Below are 21,295 nucleotides of genomic sequence, written 5' to 3' on the forward strand. Positions count from 1 at the left end.
CTCATTATTATCCTCATTTAAACATGTATATTCCGAATGAAAACAGCAGTCAAACCAACAATGAGATTCCTTTAATAGGGAGACGGTAGGGGCAAGGTCTGAGTTACTTCTACATTCTATTTTCCAATGCAAGCATTGTATGAGCCATATAGTTTAAATGTCCCGAGCTATTGCCCATCTATAGTTGATGGATTCTTTTGGGAATGGACAGTATTCGATTGCGAAAAAGTAGGTTGTTATTGTTTGCATAGTTCAGTTTTACATAGCATTTTTCAGATGGTAGGGGTACTCAGTTAGACCCTGAGGAATCCTCACATTGTTTTGATCCCCCCCTTCTGTACTTTGCGGTGTTTCTCCAAGAATTTTCCATAATTATCCATTTCATAAGGACCGTTTCTTTTTCTTTTAAAAAGATAGTTATTATTTTCATACTGTAGTTTAATATAACTGCCAATTGAGGAGAGTTCTTTATTACAACCACTAGAACTTTACTTGCTACAAAATAAAAATAAAATAAGACCTATAAGTCACTTTTATTTTCTTGAATGGCATAGTATTCTTTCATTCTAGTCAATTTTGATAATATTAGTAGTCCAATCTAGCGTCTTCCTCTGTAATATGTTCTGGATCTGCTCGAAGAACCGCGCCTTCCACCACGGTGATAACCCCTTTGAGGATTTGAAAAAGGAGGTAAATAGTCACTTTGGCTTTCTCTATTCATTTGGGAATAAGCTGCATTCTGGGTGTTATTTGGAGCTGGATTAGCCACTGCTGCAGCTTTACTTGCTTCTATAGCTTCATCGAGTCCTGGCCACTGTTCAGTATCATCTTGTAAACGTGGCCACGACTGAAATGCATTTGCCAGTTCATCAACTTCTTTTCCTCTTCCAGATGTCGAACCTCTATTATATGGTATCCTTGCCCTTGCACCTCTAGAACTCATTTGGGGGTTATGTGACTGCTTTGTCTCAGCACTAATTGGTATTTTGTCCTTGCCCACTTGCAAAAAATCACCTAGACTTAATGCTGATGGCTTTGCAGAGCAACTCCCTTCGTAATCGTCATCGTCTTTTCTATACCTAGAACTTCTATTTTTCTGCTGATTTCTGAGTAGTTCAATGGCATTATCAACATTTCCCTTTGTTTTATGCAAAGCACCTTTAGCCTGGGAAAGGGTAAAACCTGCTGCAATCACATCTTGTACATGATCATTCACGGATTTGACATTTCGTGAGAAAGTTTTCTTCTCACTTTGAATGTCTTTCAATGTGGTGTCTCGTTTTTCCTTATAGTCTTTGTCCTCTTTTGTATCTTTAGTTTGTAGAGTCTGAAAACTTTTCACATACTGGGGAATTCTTTGTCCAAAAGGAATCCATGGAGGGGGTGGATTATCAGTGGAAATGTAAGATCGTTCATGTGCTGTCAACGATTTTTCTACTAGCCATTTATCTACAAGGATTTGTACATTGCCACCTTTAATCTCTGCATTAGTATTATTTAACAGGAATATTTTATTTACAATAAGGACCTTTGGAAATTTGAGAAGAATTTTGGTTCCTGGGGGTGTGCTTTCATCCAGCTTATTTATCACCTCAGTTTCAATTGCAGTAATTTTTTTTTCTCCATCTGTGAGTTCTAACTTCAGTAATCTGTTTACAGACTGAATATCAGTCAACCTTTTTTGTTTAGATATTGCAACGTTGGTAACTTTCACAATTTGTAGTATCATAGGTTGACTTTGGACATTTTTGTCATTGTAATTAAGAGACTTCAGAAATGGGTCACATACATCACGAATGTCTTCATTCAGTAAATTCTTGACTGCTGCTTGTAAGTTTGTAGAGCCTTGCAGCTTCTGATAAATGTCTTGTTTTAATTTCCACTGTTCCAGCTCCATCTGTTGAAAAACAGAAGATTATAAGACCTTTTTTCGTATTGTTATACAAGTAAGCAGTTTACTTCACCTAAGATTAAAACCTACAGCTATTGCCCTAAGAACTTGTTCTGTAGGCAGATAGATCCAGTCTTCTTACAATCTTAAGCTGATAGTTCAAATTCCGCATGAGCTAGACTAGAAAATTAGGTTTAGTTGTGTTTACTCAAAGGGTGTTTAGATGCAGGAGAAGGTATATCCAAAAAAACAACACAAATTAGACCATAGCTTACTGGGGTAATTTTTCAGGGAAATGACGGTTTTCCCTGACAAACAGTTTTGCAGGGAGGGCACCTGTAATAAGAGACTTCATGTTATTAAGTCTCAACCCTCCACAAGAAGTTTTTTTTTGCAGGGTCTCTGACAACTTGCTATCTATTCCAATAAAATTGGATAACCTTTTTTAAACTATCTTTATCATTTGCCTAACATAGCTTTAAATATTTAATTTAATTTGGGACCATAGATGCAAATGTTCCCAGTCTTAGGGGGAGGGGGTCATCAAGGTTTTAAAACTTGCCAGGCTGTTTCTTTACATAGACCATTATATTGCAGTCATTTTCATCTTTTTCATATCTAAAAATTCAATTCCTGGGGTATTATATTTTTTGTCTGTAATCAAGTGTAAATTTGCTCATGGATAGAAATCTGCTGCATTACCGTCTTTCGAGCTTTGAGGAATTGCTGTCCATCAGCCATAATTATAAATTTTACTTCATTTTACAGGCTTTCATTAGCTTTCTTCTTCTAATTATTATAAAAATAGCTTCCACCTAAATCTTTCAGTTTAGTACTGTCGAGTTTATCACACAATATAATCTCTCAAACCCTAATTTATTTTTGATGTCATATAAATTTTTCAGCATGGTTTTAAATATTTAACCTATGTAAAGCTCTTTAAAACGTCCAGAAAGCGCCATAATAGCCTGATCAATGCATATTTTTCTAACATTATTTATCTAACCTAGTCTATTGGTTAAATATTTGGAAGCATTTTGACCAACAAAAATGTGCCTAACAATAAGATAAGTTGATGTTTTTTTTATTGCCCTAACGAGCAAATATCATAGTCAAATAATTTTTTAAAGGTTGTCATGACTTAACCCCCCCCCCTGACACACACGCCCTACTTTCCCCAAATACATCCAATGAGAACTTTGAGATAGCCAGTTTGTTTGAAAAAGTCCAATGATCAAATAACAAAACCTTTGTTGTCAACATACACCCCCTCAAAGCCCGGGGAGGGGTTGTAACTTATGCCGAGGGGGCATATAAGATTTTTATGGGGAAAATGGGGTTATAAACTTTGGAGGGGAATCACATGATTAGAAATTGAAAGGTAGGTAGCCCCTCCCACCCCCAACCTTCTTTTCCCCAAATGCGTCCAATCGAATTCGTATAGCCATTTTATCCAAAATAGACCAAAAATAATATAATAAAAACTCCAGGATTACAACAGCCCTCCAGGATCCAGGGGCGAATGTTGTAAAATGTGCTCTCTGGGCACATAAGGTTTTTAAGGAAGGGATGGTCGTATAAACTTTGGAAGGGATCATTCGATCGTAAATCAGAATTTCTAGTGCCCTTTCTAAGAGTCAAAAGTAACCGGAAGGCAACTATCCTCTCCACCAAGTCCCTTTTTCCCCAAATTCATCCAACACAACCCCCCAGGGCCCAGGGCGGGTGCTATAAGTTATGCCCTGGGGGCATATATGGTTCTTCTGGAAAGAATTTTTGTATAAACTTCAGAAAGGCCTCATTTGACTGGAAATTGAAATCTAATTTAATTTTTAGGAGTCAAAAGAGATTGGAGGGTAACTAGCCCCCCCACATCCTTTTTTCCCCAAACCCACCTTATAAGAACTTTGAGACAGCCACTTTTTTAAATATAGTTCAAAGATCATGTAACGAAAACTCCAGGGTCAACACAACCCCCCTGGGCCCAGGGTAGACGTTGTGAACTATGTCCTGGGGGCATATGTGGTTCTTATGGAATGGATTTTCGTATAAACTTCAGAGAGGGCTCATTTGATTGGAAATTGAAAGTTCTAGTTCTATTTTTGAGAGTCAAAAGAGATCAGAGGGCAACTAGCCCCCCCTCCACGCTCTTTTTCCCCAAACCCATCTGATACAAATTTTGAGATAGCCATTTTTTTTATAGTTCAAACATCAGATAACAAAAACTCTGGGGTCAGCACACACACATACACCCAAATTTAATTGAATTTTTTTTTTTAATTAACAGCATATGTTTTACCACCATTCATGAAATAATGTAGGTCGCAAAATATACATTTTATACTATAGATAAAAGGAAATTTTCTATGGTGATGTAATACTAACTGTTTTTGAGAATTGAAACTTGTAGAAAATTATTATTCAGCCTCCTCCTCGTTTTCCCTGGGCCATAGAGACTTTAACTATTCAAAAAAATGAGAGTTCATCAGTTCATGCTACAGCAAGATATAGTACTCAGTTTTGACGATTTGGAGAACAGGACGACAAATGTTTGTGGAGACAATAATTTGTCAATGTCTAGAAAAATCAATTTGGGTCCTCTTTTTTCTTATGGGGGGGGGGATAAATTTTTGTTATTTTCTTGGAGTTATAAAATTTCTGGAATGGATATACAGCCCAAAATTGCAGCATGAGAGGGTATCTTTAAGCACTCCTCTCCGCCTCTCTAGGACTGTGACCTTGAAGAAATGTTGTGTCCAAGTGAAGAAAATTTTAAAGATAGATCTACAGCACACATAAGGGTCTGCAGAGGTGCATATATTTGCTTAGAATCCTTTTTGACTTAAGTTTGACTTGGAATCCAGTGCAAATACTGGGAAACACTTTATTAAGGCCGAAAGTTTACGAAAATTCAATTCTTAAGTTAAACAGGAAGGTTAAGCCAAAATTCTTGCAAGGAGGCATTTCCAAGCTCCTACCCTTTTCCCCATACTTGCAAGGCTTTAAAGATCACGAGAAGGCAAAACTCAAGGAAGCCATGCCAGGAGTATGTATGTCTTGACTCCAAGAATTAATTTTGGTAATCTTGTTGGATCATTCCCACTCTAAACTAGCTGCAAAAACAACAAAATATATTGTTCAAATTATAGGGGAGCTATTCTTTTTTTTCAATTCTTTCAATGGAAATACCAAGAAAGTTAATTTTCACTGAAAATACAAAAAAAAAAATTCAAGAAAATCGAAAGAAAAGTACTTCCAAAATATTGAGGACACTCAAAATTTTCAAATCGGAGCATCCCCAAATGGCACCCTGCCAAAGACAATTACACCTTCTTCAGCTGTTTTGTTCCAGTTGCTCTTTTTTGCTGATTCTTCACTCATGTTTATTTATTTTTTTATTTGGTGCCTGCTGCTGCCAAATATTGCACATGGAGGTCTTTTTCATTAAGAGCTGAAATTCTTAATTTTTTCCTGTCTTTTAAAATATATATGGTTACATAATCTTGAGGACCTATCTAATTGGATGGATGAATAGGTTAAGGCCTCATTCAAGTACTGATCTATATTAATTATTAAAGTAGGAAAACAGCCTTCCTTTCTCCTTCTATCTTTCTTTTTTGTTTATATGTTTTTTTATGGTGTAGGTTAATTCTGTGTATTTGCTGTTGCATTGGTGATTTCTTTTTTCATTATAAGTTTCCTCTTAATCAATTCAAACAACAGATTTCATTTTCAGTGTCCTTGTTGTTTGAAAGTGGCATTTACATGTGTGTCTAGCTAGAATCTCATGTCTAGACACGTGTTTGGTCAGAAATCAGTGTTCAGGCAACTATCATTCCCAGTACTAACAAAATAAATGAATTAAAAAGTCTAATTTATAGTAAAGATTATGCTCTGGTTCTGCTTACCAAAATATGCCTTAAGAATACCAAGAGTAAATTAGAAGATGCACATATTCAGTTGCCCGGTTACCAAATCATCTCTAACCTCTCCTCAAAAGAATGCAAGCATGGAATCCTAGCTTATGTAAAAGCAGCATATATTGTCCAAAAACTTTATATATAATCTAGCTTGCCATCCATAGATATCATTAGGTTTGATATCAAACAGTTCGTGGTAACGAACTGTAGTAAGGAGCGATCCGGCTCAATAGTAACCAAAACTCTAAAAAATTGAATTTTGATATAAATAGCTACATCAAAAGAATCGCATTTTAATGTTGATTTTAAATATATAAGTTTCATCAAGTTTAGTCTTAGCCATCAAAAGTTACGAGCCTGAGAAAATTTGCCTTATTTAGGAAAATAGGGGGAAACACCCCCTAAAAGTAGTAGGATCTTAACGAAAATGACACCATCAGATTCAGCGTATCAGAGAACCCTACTGTAGAAGTTTCAAGCTCCTATCTACAAAAATGGGGAATTTTGCATTTTTTGCCAGAAGACAAATCACGGGTGCGTGTTTATTTGTTTGTTTTTTTGTTTTTTTTTCCCCAGGGGTCATCGTATCGACCAAGTGGTCCTAGAATGTCGCAAGAGGGCTCATTCTAACGGAAATGAAAAGTTCTAGTGCCCTTTTTAAGTGACCAAAAAATTGGAGGGCATCTAGGCCCCCTCCCACGCTCATTTTTTCCCAAAGTCAACGGATCAAAATTTTGAGATAGCCATTTTGTTTGGCATAGTCGAAAATCTTAATAACTATGTTTTTGGGGATGACTTACTCCCCCACAGTCCCTGGGGGAGGGGTTGCAAGTTACAAACTTCAACCAGTGTTTACATATAATAATGGTTATTGGGAAGTGTACAGACGTTTTCAGGGGGATTTTTTTGGTTTTGGGGGTAGGGTTGAGGGAGGGGGCTATGTGGGAGGATCTTTCCTTGGAGAAATATGCCATGGGGGAAAAAAATTCAATGAAAAGGGCGCAGAATTTTCTAGCATTACGATAAAAAAAACAATGAAAAAATAAACATGAAAACGTTTTTTCAAATGAAAGTAAGGAATAGCATTGAAATTTAAAACAAACAGAGATTATTACGCATATGAAGGGTTCTAAAAATACTTTAGCATAAAGAGCGAGGTATTTAGGAGGAGATAAATACCTCGCTCTTTATGCTAAAATATTTTTAGTGATTTCAACTATTTATTCTACGGCCTATTTGATTCAGGGGTCATTCTTAAAGAATTGGAACAAAACTTACGATTTAGTGTAAAGAGCGAGGTATTAACGAGGGTACAAACCCCCTCGTACACATAATAAAAATATAAGAATATAAAAGTTTGTTACGTAAGTTAATTCTTAAGTTACGTATATTTTTTACTAATAAAAACGTTTATTGAATATTAAAAGTTCTAGTAGCCTTTTTAAGTAACCGAAAAATTGGAGGGCAGCTAGGCCTCCTTCCCCACCCCTTATTTCTCAAAATCGTCTGATCAAAACTAAGAGAAAGCCATTTAGCCAAAAAAAAATTAATATACTAATTTCATTTCAATAATTTATGTGCGGAGAGCCAAAATCAAACATGCATTAATTCAAAAACGTTCAGAAATTAAATAAAAAAAACTAGTTTTTTTAACTGAAAGTAAGGAGCGACATTAAAACTTAAAACGAACAGAAATTACTCCGTATATGAAATGGGTTGTCCCCTCCGCAGTCCCACGCTCTTTACGGTAAAGTTTTTAGTTGTTTTAAAAAGTAGAATTGTGGCAAAGAGTCAAACTTTAGCGTAAAGAGCGTGGGACTGCGGAGGGGACAACCCATTTCATATACGGAGTAATTTCTGTTCGTTTTAAGTTTTAATGTCGCTCCTTACTTTCAGTTAAAAAAAACTAGTTTTTTTATTTAATCACAGACCAAGGCCTACACCAAAACGGAATTGGATGTGTATACTGAAGTCCCTCAGCTTCCTCCTTCATTGATACTGAGTACGCACTCCCAAATATGTTCTGCAAAGCCACAGAAAATTTCAAAGGTGATTTTCTTATAGGAGGTGACTTCAGTTTTCCCAATCTCTTGTGGAAGGAAGGGTTTCTGTATAACCCAGTTACTTGTAGTTCCTCCACCATCAGTCACTTTATTGATTATATTCACGATCTCTCTGCTTTTCAAGCAATCAACCAACCAACACGTTTTTGCCCCCCCCCCCCACCAACAACCAACATTACTTGACTTAGTCTTTGTTAACAATAGTGAAATCATCCAAAGGATAAATTATCTCCTGCTTATTGGTAAAAGTGACCACCTCGCTATTGAGTTAGTTACCCATGAACACAAAGCAAGAAAGATACATAAAAAAAATGTTTACAGACTACAAGGCGAATAGGGTCACAATAAGGCAGATTAACTGGGAGTTGACCCTCCAGGGTAGGATCAACAAGCAGTGGGAGAAATTCTGGGCTCTAGTCATGGAAACTCGGCAACAGGACACAATTGAAAGTTTTACCCCCATACCTAAGACCATACCACACATGACAGCTAGCATAAGGCAACAAAAATCTTAAAGAAATGCCATTGGAGAAGAAATAATAAGCCAGGCCATTATGAAAAATATGTCTAAGTTTGAAATTGGAATTTCACCAGACAACTCTGCTGTAATTTTAAGACAAGACTCACTAACCAAAGTAAGTTGAGCCCCAAGAAATTCTGGAACTATGTATCATGCAGAGATCACAACTGGAGACCCATAAAACAAGTGACAGAAACGAAGTCATTGGCACCCAAAATATAGCTGGAGCAATTTGCATCAGTCTTCACAAATGAACCTGATAATGTTCCCATTCCCAACTTAAAGTACAACACCCAGAGACAAATGAGCTGCTTTAGTTACTGCTTCTATGGGTGAAAAACAACTCACAACCCTGGACATCAACAAAAGTGCTGGTCCTGAAACATTCATCATTGTCTGCTAAAAGAAGCTCCTCATGAAATTGCCCCTGCACTATATATACTTTTTCGACATTCCCTTGATCATAAGTATGTCCCCTTGCAATGGAAACTAGCCTATATCACACCTATCTTTAAAAAAGGGGATAGATCCAAAACTGAAAATTATAGACCTATCAGCCTCACATCTGCTGTCGCAAAAGTCCTTGAGAGGTTTGTTAGTAATGCACCTCTTTAACACCTTGTTACTAATGAAATTATCCCCAACAGGCAGCATGGCTTTCTCCCAGGACAATCTATAGAAACTAACCTTCTAGACATTTACAAACAGGTCACCCAGTTACTGGACAAATACCTCCCTGTTGATTTGATTCTTTTAAACCTAGTCAAAGCATTTGACAAGGTCCCACATAATCAGCTTCATTTTAAGTTAATAGCAGCAGGAATCCACCGTGAATTAGTAGACTGGCTATTGGACTTTCTGGCCGGTAGATTTCAGACTGTATGGCTCTTCACAACAGATAGCAAATGTACCTACTCCCAGGCCTATAATGTTCTAAGCAGTGTTCCCTAGGGAACAGTTTTGGGACCCTCAAGGTTTTTTCTTTATACAATTGATATGATTACCAAAGTGAACAACCACTTGACCCTTTATGCTGATGACTCGAAACTATTTGGTGTACCTGATAAATCATCAATACAGCATGACCTTGACCACATTCAGGCGTCGGCAGTTAGGTGACTCCTCTCTTTCAACATATCAAAATGCATTACTATTCATTTTGGTCACAATAATTCTCTGTACCAATGCACTATGAATGATAACCAGACATTATCCCTCATTCCTTTCCAAACTTGCACCAGTGGCAAAGACCTGGGAGTCACTGTAGATAATCCTTTGAAGCTCCATGAATGCTCTGCACAAACTGTTTCCAAAGCAAATTCTTGCCTTGGACTTATTAAAAGAACACATACGAGCTGATCAAGTGTAATCTTTGTGAAGCTATACAAGGCGATTGTGAGACCAGTTCTTGACTTTGCAGCATGCCTTGCTGGTACTTTTTACAAAGGTAATATGCAGTTGATTGAAGGCATACAAAGGAGGACCACCAAGTGCATCTCTGGACTCACTATATTACCATATAGTGAAAGGCTATCTAGCATAAACCTCCCATCTTTGACCTTCCAACACAAGCACAGTGACCTGCTACTCACATAAAAGTTTGTCAACCAACTCCAAAATAAGCTCTTTACCCAGTTACTCAACAAAAGACAAGCACAAGGTGATTCTAAGAAGCTTCATAAGCACAGAGTTAACAGTAGAATAAGACAAGACTTCTTTAGCCAAAGGTTCATTAATGATTGGAACTGTTTAAGCAAGGAGACAGTGTCTTCAATGTCAGCTGAAGTTTTTAAAAGGGGGCTCAACAAAGATTGGGAGGCCAAACCTTCAAGATACAACTAGAGGTGCCCATCATCAGTGTCTCATAAATAGTGATTCATATATATGTATATATAACTTAATTGTTCTAGCATGCTGCTTTTCATACCCAACCTACTTGCATACTCTATCAGAAATTGATGTTGTGTGGTGGCGTCTACTCTAAAATACAGAAGAATGGCCCCCTTGATCATACCTATTTGCAGTCACCATACTAAGTGGGCTTAAATTGCATCTTTTACTAGCACATTTCTAGTCAGAAGGGATGTCACTGGGCTTTAAACACAGTCACAACTCTTTCTTTTATATTTTGTGTAAAATGTTTAACTGCCATCTCAACAAGAGAGCCAAACAGATCCAACATAGAACTTTATTTTGATTCAAAGTGCAAATTAAGGTAATTAGAACTTGTCTGGCCAAGCACCAAATTTTACTTGTGAATGGTAGTTGTCTAGACATTCATTTCTGGCCAGACACATGTCTAGACATGCATGTGAGACCACTTAACAGTAATAGAGGAATGGAGGCAGGAGCCTGAAAATGCCTCCTCAAGCATTTATTTTTTAATCTAGCCTAATCACTGTAATGACAAACAGTAGGGCCATTTGATCCCCTAGTTCCTACTCGGATATTTTCTGCCCCTCTAATGGGGCCAGATACAGCTCTAGTAATCACTTTAAAGACAAATATTAGTGCCATTTAATTCCCTAGTTCCTACTCTGACAATTACTACTACTACTACTAATAACTCACTGCAGCACCAAGCCGCCTGAGGCCAACACAGCTACGCACGCTCCTTCTCCAACCTAATCTATTTAAAGCCTCCCTCTTTACACCCTCCCAGGAAGTTCCCATTTCCTTTAAATCTTTATTTATGACATCCTCCCAACCCAGGCAAGGATGACCTGCTTTCCATGTAGCCCCAGATGGTTGGCCAAAAAGGACAATCTTCAGTAATCTGTCATCCTTCATCCATAGAATGTGGCCTAGCCATCTCAACCTTTCTTTCATTATAGCCCCAGAAAGCAGGATTGAACCACACTTTTCGCACAACCTGCTGCCCCTCTAATGGGACCAGATACAGTCCTAGGCTATATAGAAAGGCTTAATGTTTGCATTATTATTTGTACTTATTTCTCATTAATAATTGGCCCTGCTAGATGGGAGGGGGGCTGTGACTCAGTTCTCACTGTAGCAATCACTCTAATGGAAACAGTGCTTAATAGGAAAGAAAAAGTCCTACTTTTGGTATCATTGTAGTCTATCCCCTCTTGTGAAGCAAAGACTAGAATAAATAAGAATAGTACTATTTGATTCTCTAGTTGACACTTTCAAAATATAATGGTTGCTATCATGAATAAAATATGCTTATTCACTACAATAGCTGCAGCTAAAATGGACATGTCTATGTTTAAAAAAAAAAAAAAACAAAGCAAAACAAAGATCAAGAAAAAAGAGCAACTTCAAAAATTTAGAGTAGCAAGGAGCAACTCAAGGTCAGAAGATAAAAATGATTAAAAATATGGATAAAAAAGGAAGGAAACATGACAATCTGATTAAAAGAAACTTTATGTATATTATGAAGTGAGGATTTTGTTACTATTGTTTTCTAGTGGTTTTGCATATAGCCTAGGGCTAAATCTGATCCTATCTTTAGCCTATTGGAACCATTATATTTGGAAACTATGGCAATGGAGAACTAAATGGTACTATTCCTTTGTTATTATGGTGTCAAGTTTGATTCACAAACGCAACATATTTATGTAGAGTCAGTGTCCTAGGCAGAAAGGTTGAAGCTAATTACTTGAAAAAAACCTTCCTCAGCCCTAATTTGGGTACTACTGAAAGTTTTTATTTCCTAAATCAACCAGAAAAACTTTCCTAGTTACCCAAAAGGATCAAAGCTAAGAATAGTAACTTTCTTAACTTTTTTAACCAGCAGAAGGAGATAGCTAGAATAAAAAGAGATACATTTTTGGATGGCTGATTTTATGTTCTTTTTTAGGGGTTTTGTTTGTATCCCCAGCCCTTCTCTATTTAGCCCTAGACTATATGCAAAATGAATGTAAAAACAAAGTTGTACCTTCAGATTTCTTGCTTTATGCTCCTTTTCAACACAATAGTTGTTACCCTGAAAATGAACCCCCCACCCCTGATGGACACTTATATATCCCTAATATTATATTTGCTTGTTGTTCTTTCTATTGATTAATCCAGTTATAAAACCAGTTATAGTAAACATTCCAATTATCTTACAAAATAGATACCAAAAAAAGCAGACATGTCTTTAGAATCAGAATTTCATCATGACAACAAGTATGACATTCACTTATACTAGAAACGAACTCCCCCCTATTTAATGTGTAAACATATACCCTGAATTGTAAATATGAACTGAATGTTCTACTGTCTTGACATGTAGTTAAATCAACTGGAAGAAAACAGTGACTTACAGAAAATACAGTGTATATATACAGCTCATGGTATATATTTACATATTAGGGGGGGGGGAGTGTAAAGATCATTTCTGGTACAGATGAATATTACATTTGTATTCAGGAAAGATTCTGAGGTAAAATTCTAGTTTAGTGACTTCTTGCTGTCTTGGAAAGGGGTTAGGTTAGGAAAATGAAACTTCCAGGGATGGGTCAACAGGCTAAAGTATGTCTCAGGAAGGTATTTTGAAGTACCTACCTCTACTCACTTTCCCTCTAGAGGGTCCTGACCTCTGATGACCCTTAAAAATATTTTTGTATAAAAGTGAAACCTTGTAAAATAGATCTTCTGCTTGAAGAATTTACAAGAAAATGGTTTTCAGCTTCACAACTTTGCTCAATCCCAATTTATAAGGTTTTAAAGATATGGAAATACATTTCCTAAATTTTGAAAAAAACACTGATATGGCTCAGAATTCAACTCAAATAACAGGAATTGCATTTTCAGAACTAAAGGCAGAGAAAAAGCAACTGGTAACTGAAAATTAAGGTAAAATGTTGTTTTGTCAAAATTCAATAGGTATTGACCTGTCATGGAGACAAATTTCAAGGCCCTCTAGAGCGAGAAGGAGTGGAGGTGGGTACTTTAAAATACCTTCCCAGGATATACTTTAGCCTGTAGACCCATCCCTGAAAGTTTCATTTTCCTAACCTAACCCCTTTCCAAGATAGCAAGAAGTCACTAAACTAGAATTTTGCCAATTCTCATTCTAAAGATAGGCTATGTCTATTTCTTAGCTAGCTCATTAGTGACTTAATCAGAAAGTTTTCTGCAGTTACTGTGTTTAGACTTTGAGATAGCCAGGTAAGCCTGAGTAATAGTGCTGTATATTGAATAAGAAAAAAATAATATGTTAAATGGGTTAAAATGTGAATAATAACAATAGATGGAAACAAGATAATCTGATTAATGTAGCCTAAATATGCTGTATAAAGTAAGAATTTCATTTTTTTTATGTTAGTTCTCATATAGGCTAAGCCTATATGAGGCCATTGCAGAGAGGCAAGGGATGAATTACAGCAAAAGTGCGCAAAACTATAGAAATGAGCGACTTAAAATGTCTCTTTGCTTGCTAAAATGTCATGTCTCCTTCAGGAGAGCTGCTAGCCTATTATATTATACAAAAATTTGGAAAGCCATAGTTAACCTTCACCTCCTCCACAAAAAGCCCAGTGGTCACCTTCAACTAATTAAAATTGCTCAGAAGTTCCACTTTACATATAAGCTTACTTTTGCTTAACCTATAACCTTGTAGAAGGTTGTTGTGAGAGGGATGATGGAGCATACAGAATTGACTCTCTTCACTCCAGATACGCTGGTTTCATATGCTATTGCACTGTTGTTGTTGTTGCCTCCAATCTAAAAAAAAAAAAAAAAAAAAAAAAAAAAAAAAAAAAAAAAAAAAAAAAAAAAAAAAAAAATCAGGGAGAGTTGTGGTTAAATGTAATCTAATAGTTTTGTTTCTCTCAAAAACAATCCTAGCATTCTTGTCATACTCTCTTGTTTTCCTGTTTCAGTTATACCAATAATCTCATTATAATCAAAATTTCCACCTGCATTATTTTTTACATTTTTTTTAAGTAAATGTCTTTCTTGGTTATATTTTGAGCAATTCATTATAAGGTGTTCTGCATCTTCATCTATCTTGCATAGATCACATAATGGTGATGTTGTAATTTTCCATCTGAATAATGAAGCATTGGTTTTGTTGTGTCCTGTTCTAATTCTGAAAATTGTGTTTGCAATGTTTTTGTTTGGATGTATTAGGTTCTTGGTGATGAAATTGTCTTTTACAATTTTTTGATATTTGTTTTTGCATTTATTTTTGAAAACAAGATGCTCTTCTTTTATAAGATGTTCTTTGATTCTTTTTTTTATTTCTACAGGGTGATTAGTAGTAAGTAAAGAAATTTGTTGTGTAAGACTTTCTTTAGCCATCATATCCGCCATCTCATTACCATATAGCCCAATGTGAGATGGGATCCAGATAATTTTTATGGTGAAATTTCTTTCTTTGAGGGTTTTGATCATTTGGGATATTTTTGCCATTTCCTTTGTCGGTGAGACTTGGTAATTGGCAAGATATAGAAGGGAGGATAGTGAGTCAGAACATATTAGGAAAGAATCTGGTGTTTCAGTGTTTTGTATTTCTGTTATGGCAATTTCAATTGCTTTAATTTCAGCTTGGAAGATCGAGGACTCATCTGGAAGTCTTTCTTTTATTGAAAAATTTCGACTTTCAAACCAGACACCTAGTCCTGTTTTATTGCCTTGTTTAGAACCATCTGTGTAGATTTTTTGGGAACAATTGATCTCATTAATATATTGCAATGTCAAGTTTTTTAGGTATAGTGGTTGTTCTTCTGTTTTCTTTAGGATTTGTAGTTGCAGTGACGTGTCAATACAAGTGAGTCCATTCAGAGGTTTATAGTGTTCAATTTTACAGATTAGGGGATTAAACTCATTTGTGTAACTTTTCGATATGAAAATAATTGCAGGTAAATTATTTGTTTGCTCATTTGGAAAAAAGTTTATTTGATCTATGATGTTTGTTTTGATTAGGTCATTGCTGGTTGTGGTTCTTTTTTTTATAATGTAATTAGTGTGTAAAATTTTTCTGCGTGTTTTTAGGGAATATGTGTGTGTTTCAAGGTGTAGTGCAGGTATTGGTGTGGATGGCATAGCATTTGTTATTTTTCTTAATGTTTGATTCCATTTTACATCTAATTTGTATAGCAATTGTTGAGAGGCTGTAGAATATAATATTGAGGCATAATCTAATTTGCTGAGAATTGTTGATTTGGTTAGGAGTAGTAAAATTTTTCTTGGAATGTCATTGAATTTACTTGCAATTGCATTGATAAATGTTTGTCTTTTTGTAATTGCTTGTAGAGTGTTGTTTATTTGTTTTTTCCATGAAAGGTGGCTGTCAAAGGTTACACCTAGGTAATTTTGGGAAAGTTGAGTTTTTATTAGCTTGTTGTTTAGTTTTAGTTTTGGATTTAGTATTTGACCAGTATGTTTGGTGAACATTACAAGATTTGTTTTATCTTCAGCTAGGGTAATTTTATTTTCATTTGCCCACAATTGGACATGATCAATTGCTTTTTGGCCACTTGTTTTTATTTTATCCATTGAGTTTCCTGTAATAGTTATGGTGATATCGTCTGCATACATGTATAAGTTAGTTCTTTGGAGATTATCTGTTGTCAGGTCACTTACATATAGGGAGAATAGAATTGAGCTGAGAACTCCCCCTTGTGGTACTCCAGCTTTTATGTATCTTTCAGAGGATAAAACACCATGGGTTCTCACACAGAATTTTCTGTCAGAAATCCAATTTTTTATCCAGTTTTTTAGTTGTATATCTATGTATAGAGAGTTTATTTTATTTTTTAAGATTTGTAGGTCGACTCTATCAAATGCTGCTGCTGCATCAAAGAAGATTGCACATGTGACTTGATTATTACTGAAACCTTTTTTTATGGTGTGCTCCATCCTAAGCAATGCATCCAGAGTGGATCTCCCCTTGTAGAATCCGCACTGCTCTGGCTGAATTATTTTTTGTGTGTCATTTATAATTTTTTTCTTGATTATCTTTTCCATTAGTTTTGCTAGGCATGATAAAAGGGATATTGGTCGGTATGAAGAGGGTGATTTAGGATTTTTTCCAGGTTTTAATATGGGAATTATTATTGATTTTTTCCATTTTTCTGGTATAATATTTTCATTTAGTGATTTGTTAAATAGATTGGTAAGCTTGAGTATCATATTTATTGGAAGTGCTTTTAACATTCTGTTATCAATTTTATCAATTCCAGTTGCACCTCTTTTTAGTGTCTTTAGTTCATTAATAATGTCATCAGATTTAATTATAGTTGATATTGTGCTGTTGTTTATTGAGTGGCTATTACCTTGGTGTGTGTTGGTTGTTTGTTCTGTTTGAAAATTATTTTCAAAGTGATTGGCTAGGACTTCTGATAACTCATCAGGGTTATAATAATCTAGGTGGTTTATATGAAGTGTTTTTGGTTGTTGTGAGGGTTTTTCCCTCTTAATTATTTTGTGGAAGTTCCTCCATAGATCCTTTAGAGGAGTGTTGTGGTTGAATTTGGAATTTATAAGGTTTGTCCATGCAGCATTTCTTTCTTTGATGATGGTTTTTTTCATTTGTGCTGTAACTTTGTTAAGCTCAATTTTGTTTAGTTGTGTTGGGTTTCTTTTGTATATTTTCCTGGCTTCTTTTCTTTTGTTCTTGGCAGCTTCACATCTGGCAGTCCATCCAGGAGTGGAGTTTAGCTGTTTGTGTGGTTTTTTATCAATTACTTTCAGATGTTTTTTTGCAGTTTCATAGATAATTTTTGTGATTTCATCTATAGCATCATTTGTTGGGAGTAGGTCAATATGATCTAAGTTAATTAGTTCTAGCTCGTTTTGCCACTTTTTGATCCTTTTTTCATTAAATGACCATTTATCAGGGTTAAAAAATCTTTTATTTGGGTCATTGGAATTTGTTTCTATGTATAAGGTGTAGTGATCACTATCAAAATCATGGGAGGAGTGTATAGTTGTTTGGAGTTGTAGGTCCCTTGAGATTATGGTTAGATCTATTGTTGATATTTTTCCAGTTTGCTTGCATAAGTGAGTTTCAAGATTGCAGGGGGTGGCTATGTGGAGGTTTAGATCATTTATTATTTCTAGGAGGCAGTTAGCCTTTTGATGATTTTTTGCCTGTGTGTTCCATGTCTGATGGTGTAGGTTGAAGTCACCCAAAATTATTTTGGGGTTTTGAATATTTTTGAGAGTGCTCCATAGTTGGTTTTTATCAAAGTTATTAGTTTTGTTATTATAGTAATTTATAATTGAAAGTGTATTCCCATTGATGTTATTTATTTTTATTATGCCAATTTCATTATTTCCACCAAAGGTGGTAGGGATTTCCTCACTGACAAATTGGTCCTTTATAAGAGTACATAATCCCCCACCCTTTTTATTGCATCTGTCCCATCTGTAGCATTTATACCCATTAAATGAAATTTTTATTTTTTCTTTCAGGAAAGTTTCCTGTAGACATACTATATCTGGTTTTTCTCTTATTAGAACATTTTTTAACTCTGTTTTTTTGCTGTTTGTCAGGCAGTTTGTGTTTAGTTGTATTATTTTCATATTTTTGATTTTTTTGAAAGTGTTTTTCTTGTTGGATTTTTTGTTTCTTCATTGCTTTTACTGGTGAATTCATCTTCCTTTTCCTCATTTGATAGCTCAGATTCTGTATCTGAGTCTGTGTTTTCTTTTTGTGAGATTTTTCTTACAAATGTTTTAATTTGTTTCATTTTGCTTTGTTGCAGAGTTTTGGATTTGGGGATTAGGTCCAAAAGCATGGTTATAGCTTCGGTTAATTTGTTAATTACTTTTTCTTGTTTTTTTATTGATTCCTCAAGTCTCTTAAGGGTGGTGGATGTCTCATGGGTAGGTATAGTAGAAATTAAGGGTGCTGGAAGTGGAGGAAATTCACTCTGATTTATGTTGAATTCTGTTTGATTTTTGATTTTTTGTTTTGCGTGTCTGATGGGTATCTTATTTGTGATAGACACCTTTAAGATTTCATTTTTTTCTTTCTTGACAGGGCATATATTAGCGTTTGCTGGATGTTTTCCTTTGCAATTAGCACAATTTTGTTCTGTCCTTGGACAATCACTGTGGGCATGGAGCCCAGCACAGAGTAGGCATCTCTGGTTTGATCTGCATTCTTGGGCTTTGTGTCCAAATCTCTGGCATTTAAAGCATTGTACTGGTTGTGGAATAAATTGTTTTACTTTTTTATTTATCCCCCAAAAATTTATTGTTTTTGGAAAATTCTGTGGATTTTTGTAAATAACTAGGATTGTATATACTGATTTGGTTTCATCATTGCCTATTTTTAGTATTTTTTCAATTTCTGGGTTTTCTTTGAGTTCATCTTCCACTTCAGCGAAGTCTGCAGTCTCTTTTTCAATAAATAAGATACCTTTTTTTCCAATTATGTTGTTTTTGAAGTTGTCTGCTTTTTCTTTGTCATATTTTTCAAAGATAATTTCATTGTTGTTGAATTTTATTTTCTGTAGTGTGATCATATCTGTAGTGGTTGGTGCTCTTGTTTGGATAACCATTGAGCCGCCAGGGCCAGGTGCCTCAATGATTGTTCCATAGTTGCCCAGTTCTTTTTTAAGGATTCTGGCAACTAGTAATTTGGCTCCTGGAGTCATTCTTCCTTTAATTTGGTTTTTGTACTGTATCCATGCTAGTACAGTACAATTCTTATCAAGTTTTTCAAGATTATTTGTAAAATTATGGTCATCATGGGGATCCCCCATTTTTTCCTCCTTGAGGAATCTTCCTTCAAATATATAGCCTATCAGTAAAAAATGAAAGATAATAAATTCGCAACGACAAGGCAAAAAGATTTATCCAAACACAGGTTCAGGATCTCTCAATTTTCAATTCTACAACTGTGTAATTTTTGCAGAATAATCTTTGCTCTTTTCTTCCCCCTCCTTTTCTGTATAACCTTGTATTTTGTTTATTTGATTTCTTCTACAAAAATTTTCCAGCGATGTGACAAGTGGGTGAAACAATTAAAAGGTATGGACACTGCGATTTACTACTGATTCTGTACGTTGTAAAATAGAAATCTAAAAAAAATGGAATTTTTGAAAAGACATTATTGCAAAGTCTTTCTATTTTCTCTTAATCTTCTCTACCGTGGGTTCCACAGGGGGTAAAACGGCTATGAAAAATAAAATGTGCGACATATGACATTTTTGGAACTTTTCAGGAGAGCCAAAAACAGGAGAATGTTTGTCGCCTGTGGTCGCTCTGAGGGATGAGACTAATTGAGATAAAGGGAAGACGTTCTAAACTAAGTTTTTATGCTCTTTGCAGTGGTATAAATTAAATTTAACTATTCCAAACGAATTCAAAATTATACTATTTTATGGCTTATATCTTCTTTTTCCTACAGATAAATCCTATCTTCTTCTGTCCAATATATTCTGAGGGAATTCAGAATTAATCCATTTTTGGCGTATGAGTCCTCTTTCCTTGAAAAAAATATAAGACACATGCCATTATAGCTCCATGGCATAATCTACTTCCGTCAAAACTGGCGTACGTCTCGTACCGTTTGTAACGGTACAAGATAGGACAAATCTGACTGCACCGTTCGACTCCTCACCCTGTGTTTACTCATTACACATACATCTTGTTCTACCAAACTGCCAAACGTGGCACCTTTAATTATCAGAGCCGAAGGGCAGAATGTGCATTTGTTCAACTAAAAATTTGCAAAACCTGTAAAATTTGGGACAAATATGACTCTTGTCTCGAGAAAAAAGGTTTCCTCTTGTATGCATTTACTTTCTTCCAAAATTTTGTAATAACTCGGTTCTGTCCACCACCTTGTGTTTTGATGGCTGCGGCTTTCCTAAGTTTTGAACATTGTTTTGAAATCAAGCAGAACATTTTGGCTAGGAACTTGGGAGAATCTACTTAGGTGCACTGCTAAAACTTAAGGCACCTCCTAAAATATCTCACTTTCTTCTTCATGTATTCTCTTCGTTTTGAGCTATCTTGTTGTACAGAAATTGCCTTTAATTTGGTTATAGTAGTAATTTTGTTCAACTATATCTTTTAGCATCATATTTACAAAAAAAAAATGGGAGGATATGAGAAAGTATACCTTAAGTTTAGTATGAAGGACTCTTTCTATAAAAAATTGAAATTTGAGACTAAAAAGATGTATTTTGCTATTTTAATTCCTCCTCTTTAAAATAGCCCTCCCTGCTTTTTGGCTATGTGCCCCCTGATTTCTGCTTTATATGAAAAAGAAAGAAGACTGGTCTGTCATCTCGTTAAAGACCATGTAATTCATAATCGCAATTTTAGCGTTGCTGATTTCATGTTATTGGCATGGATGAAATATCAACTTAAAGCACAATCCATCTTTCAGGTGACATTGGAAAAAACTAATATAAAAAAGAACATGGGAGCATACACTATTACAGGCTTTTGTGTCAGTCTAATCTATATTGAAGTTAACGATTGAGCGTTTTGGCTGAAACAACTCTTCATGAAATTTTGCATAAACTGACGAGTTAGAAGAATATTCACCAAGTTTCTATTTAACTGAAATTATAGACTTTGAAATTTTATTATCTAACAATATATCCCCTCCCCCCCTATCCCTAGGAATAAGCACCATTTGGGCATTTTCCAGATGTTGCTACGAGGATTTTCGCATTTAATAGGTAAAATTCTTAGTTTCCTATTTTTTACCATTTTTCAATGTCTTTTTGTGCCACTAAGGGCATTGAATATTGGTACAGGTAAAAAAAAAGAAAAAGCTGAATCACCAAGTCCTAGAGCCTATTGGTATCAAGAAAAAAAAAATCAATCTTCTTGTTAAATAAAATTAATTACATTATTTATACATAGGCTCTATCCTATCGTTATTGTTGGTCTTTTTTCGGAAGATTGGAAGTCAGAACTGGAAAGGGTACTATCGTCTGTCAAGGGGGTTGTCAGGGACAGGCATACTATAAACGAAATG

General features: G+C 35.4%; 2 protein-coding genes across 8 annotated transcripts in view; one reads left to right on the forward strand and one right to left on the reverse strand.

Annotated features, from left to right (window-relative positions):
- The window catches only part of LOC136036065 (eukaryotic translation initiation factor 4E-binding protein-like), a 54,847-nt gene that overhangs the window by 32,655 nt on the left and 897 nt on the right, over positions 1 to 21,295 (forward strand). The window lies entirely within an intron of this gene.
- On the reverse strand, positions 455 to 19,354 carry LOC136036033 (tudor domain-containing protein 3-like). 7 transcript variants are annotated; one of them, XM_065718015.1, is made up of 3 exons: positions 19,256 to 19,354; positions 13,939 to 13,956; positions 455 to 1,897 (listed from the first exon to the last, which is right to left on the reverse strand). In XM_065718015.1, exon 3 carries the CDS (start codon positions 1,895 to 1,897, stop codon positions 599 to 601), a length of 1,299 nt encoding a protein of 432 aa, XP_065574087.1. In that variant the 5' UTR covers positions 13,939 to 13,956; positions 19,256 to 19,354; the 3' UTR covers positions 455 to 598. The 7 variants fall into 7 exon arrangements, with proteins under 7 accessions (XP_065574087.1, XP_065574063.1, XP_065574045.1 ...); XM_065717991.1 differs by having other exon boundaries at positions 13,856 to 13,956; positions 19,256 to 19,274; XM_065717973.1 differs by lacking the exon at positions 19,256 to 19,354 and adding an exon at positions 19,162 to 19,250 and having other exon boundaries at positions 13,939 to 14,067.

The sequence above is a fragment of the Artemia franciscana genome, chromosome 2 (assembly GCF_032884065.1).
Source record: "Artemia franciscana chromosome 2, ASM3288406v1, whole genome shotgun sequence".
Lineage (NCBI taxonomy): Eukaryota > Metazoa > Arthropoda > Branchiopoda > Anostraca > Artemiidae > Artemia > Artemia franciscana.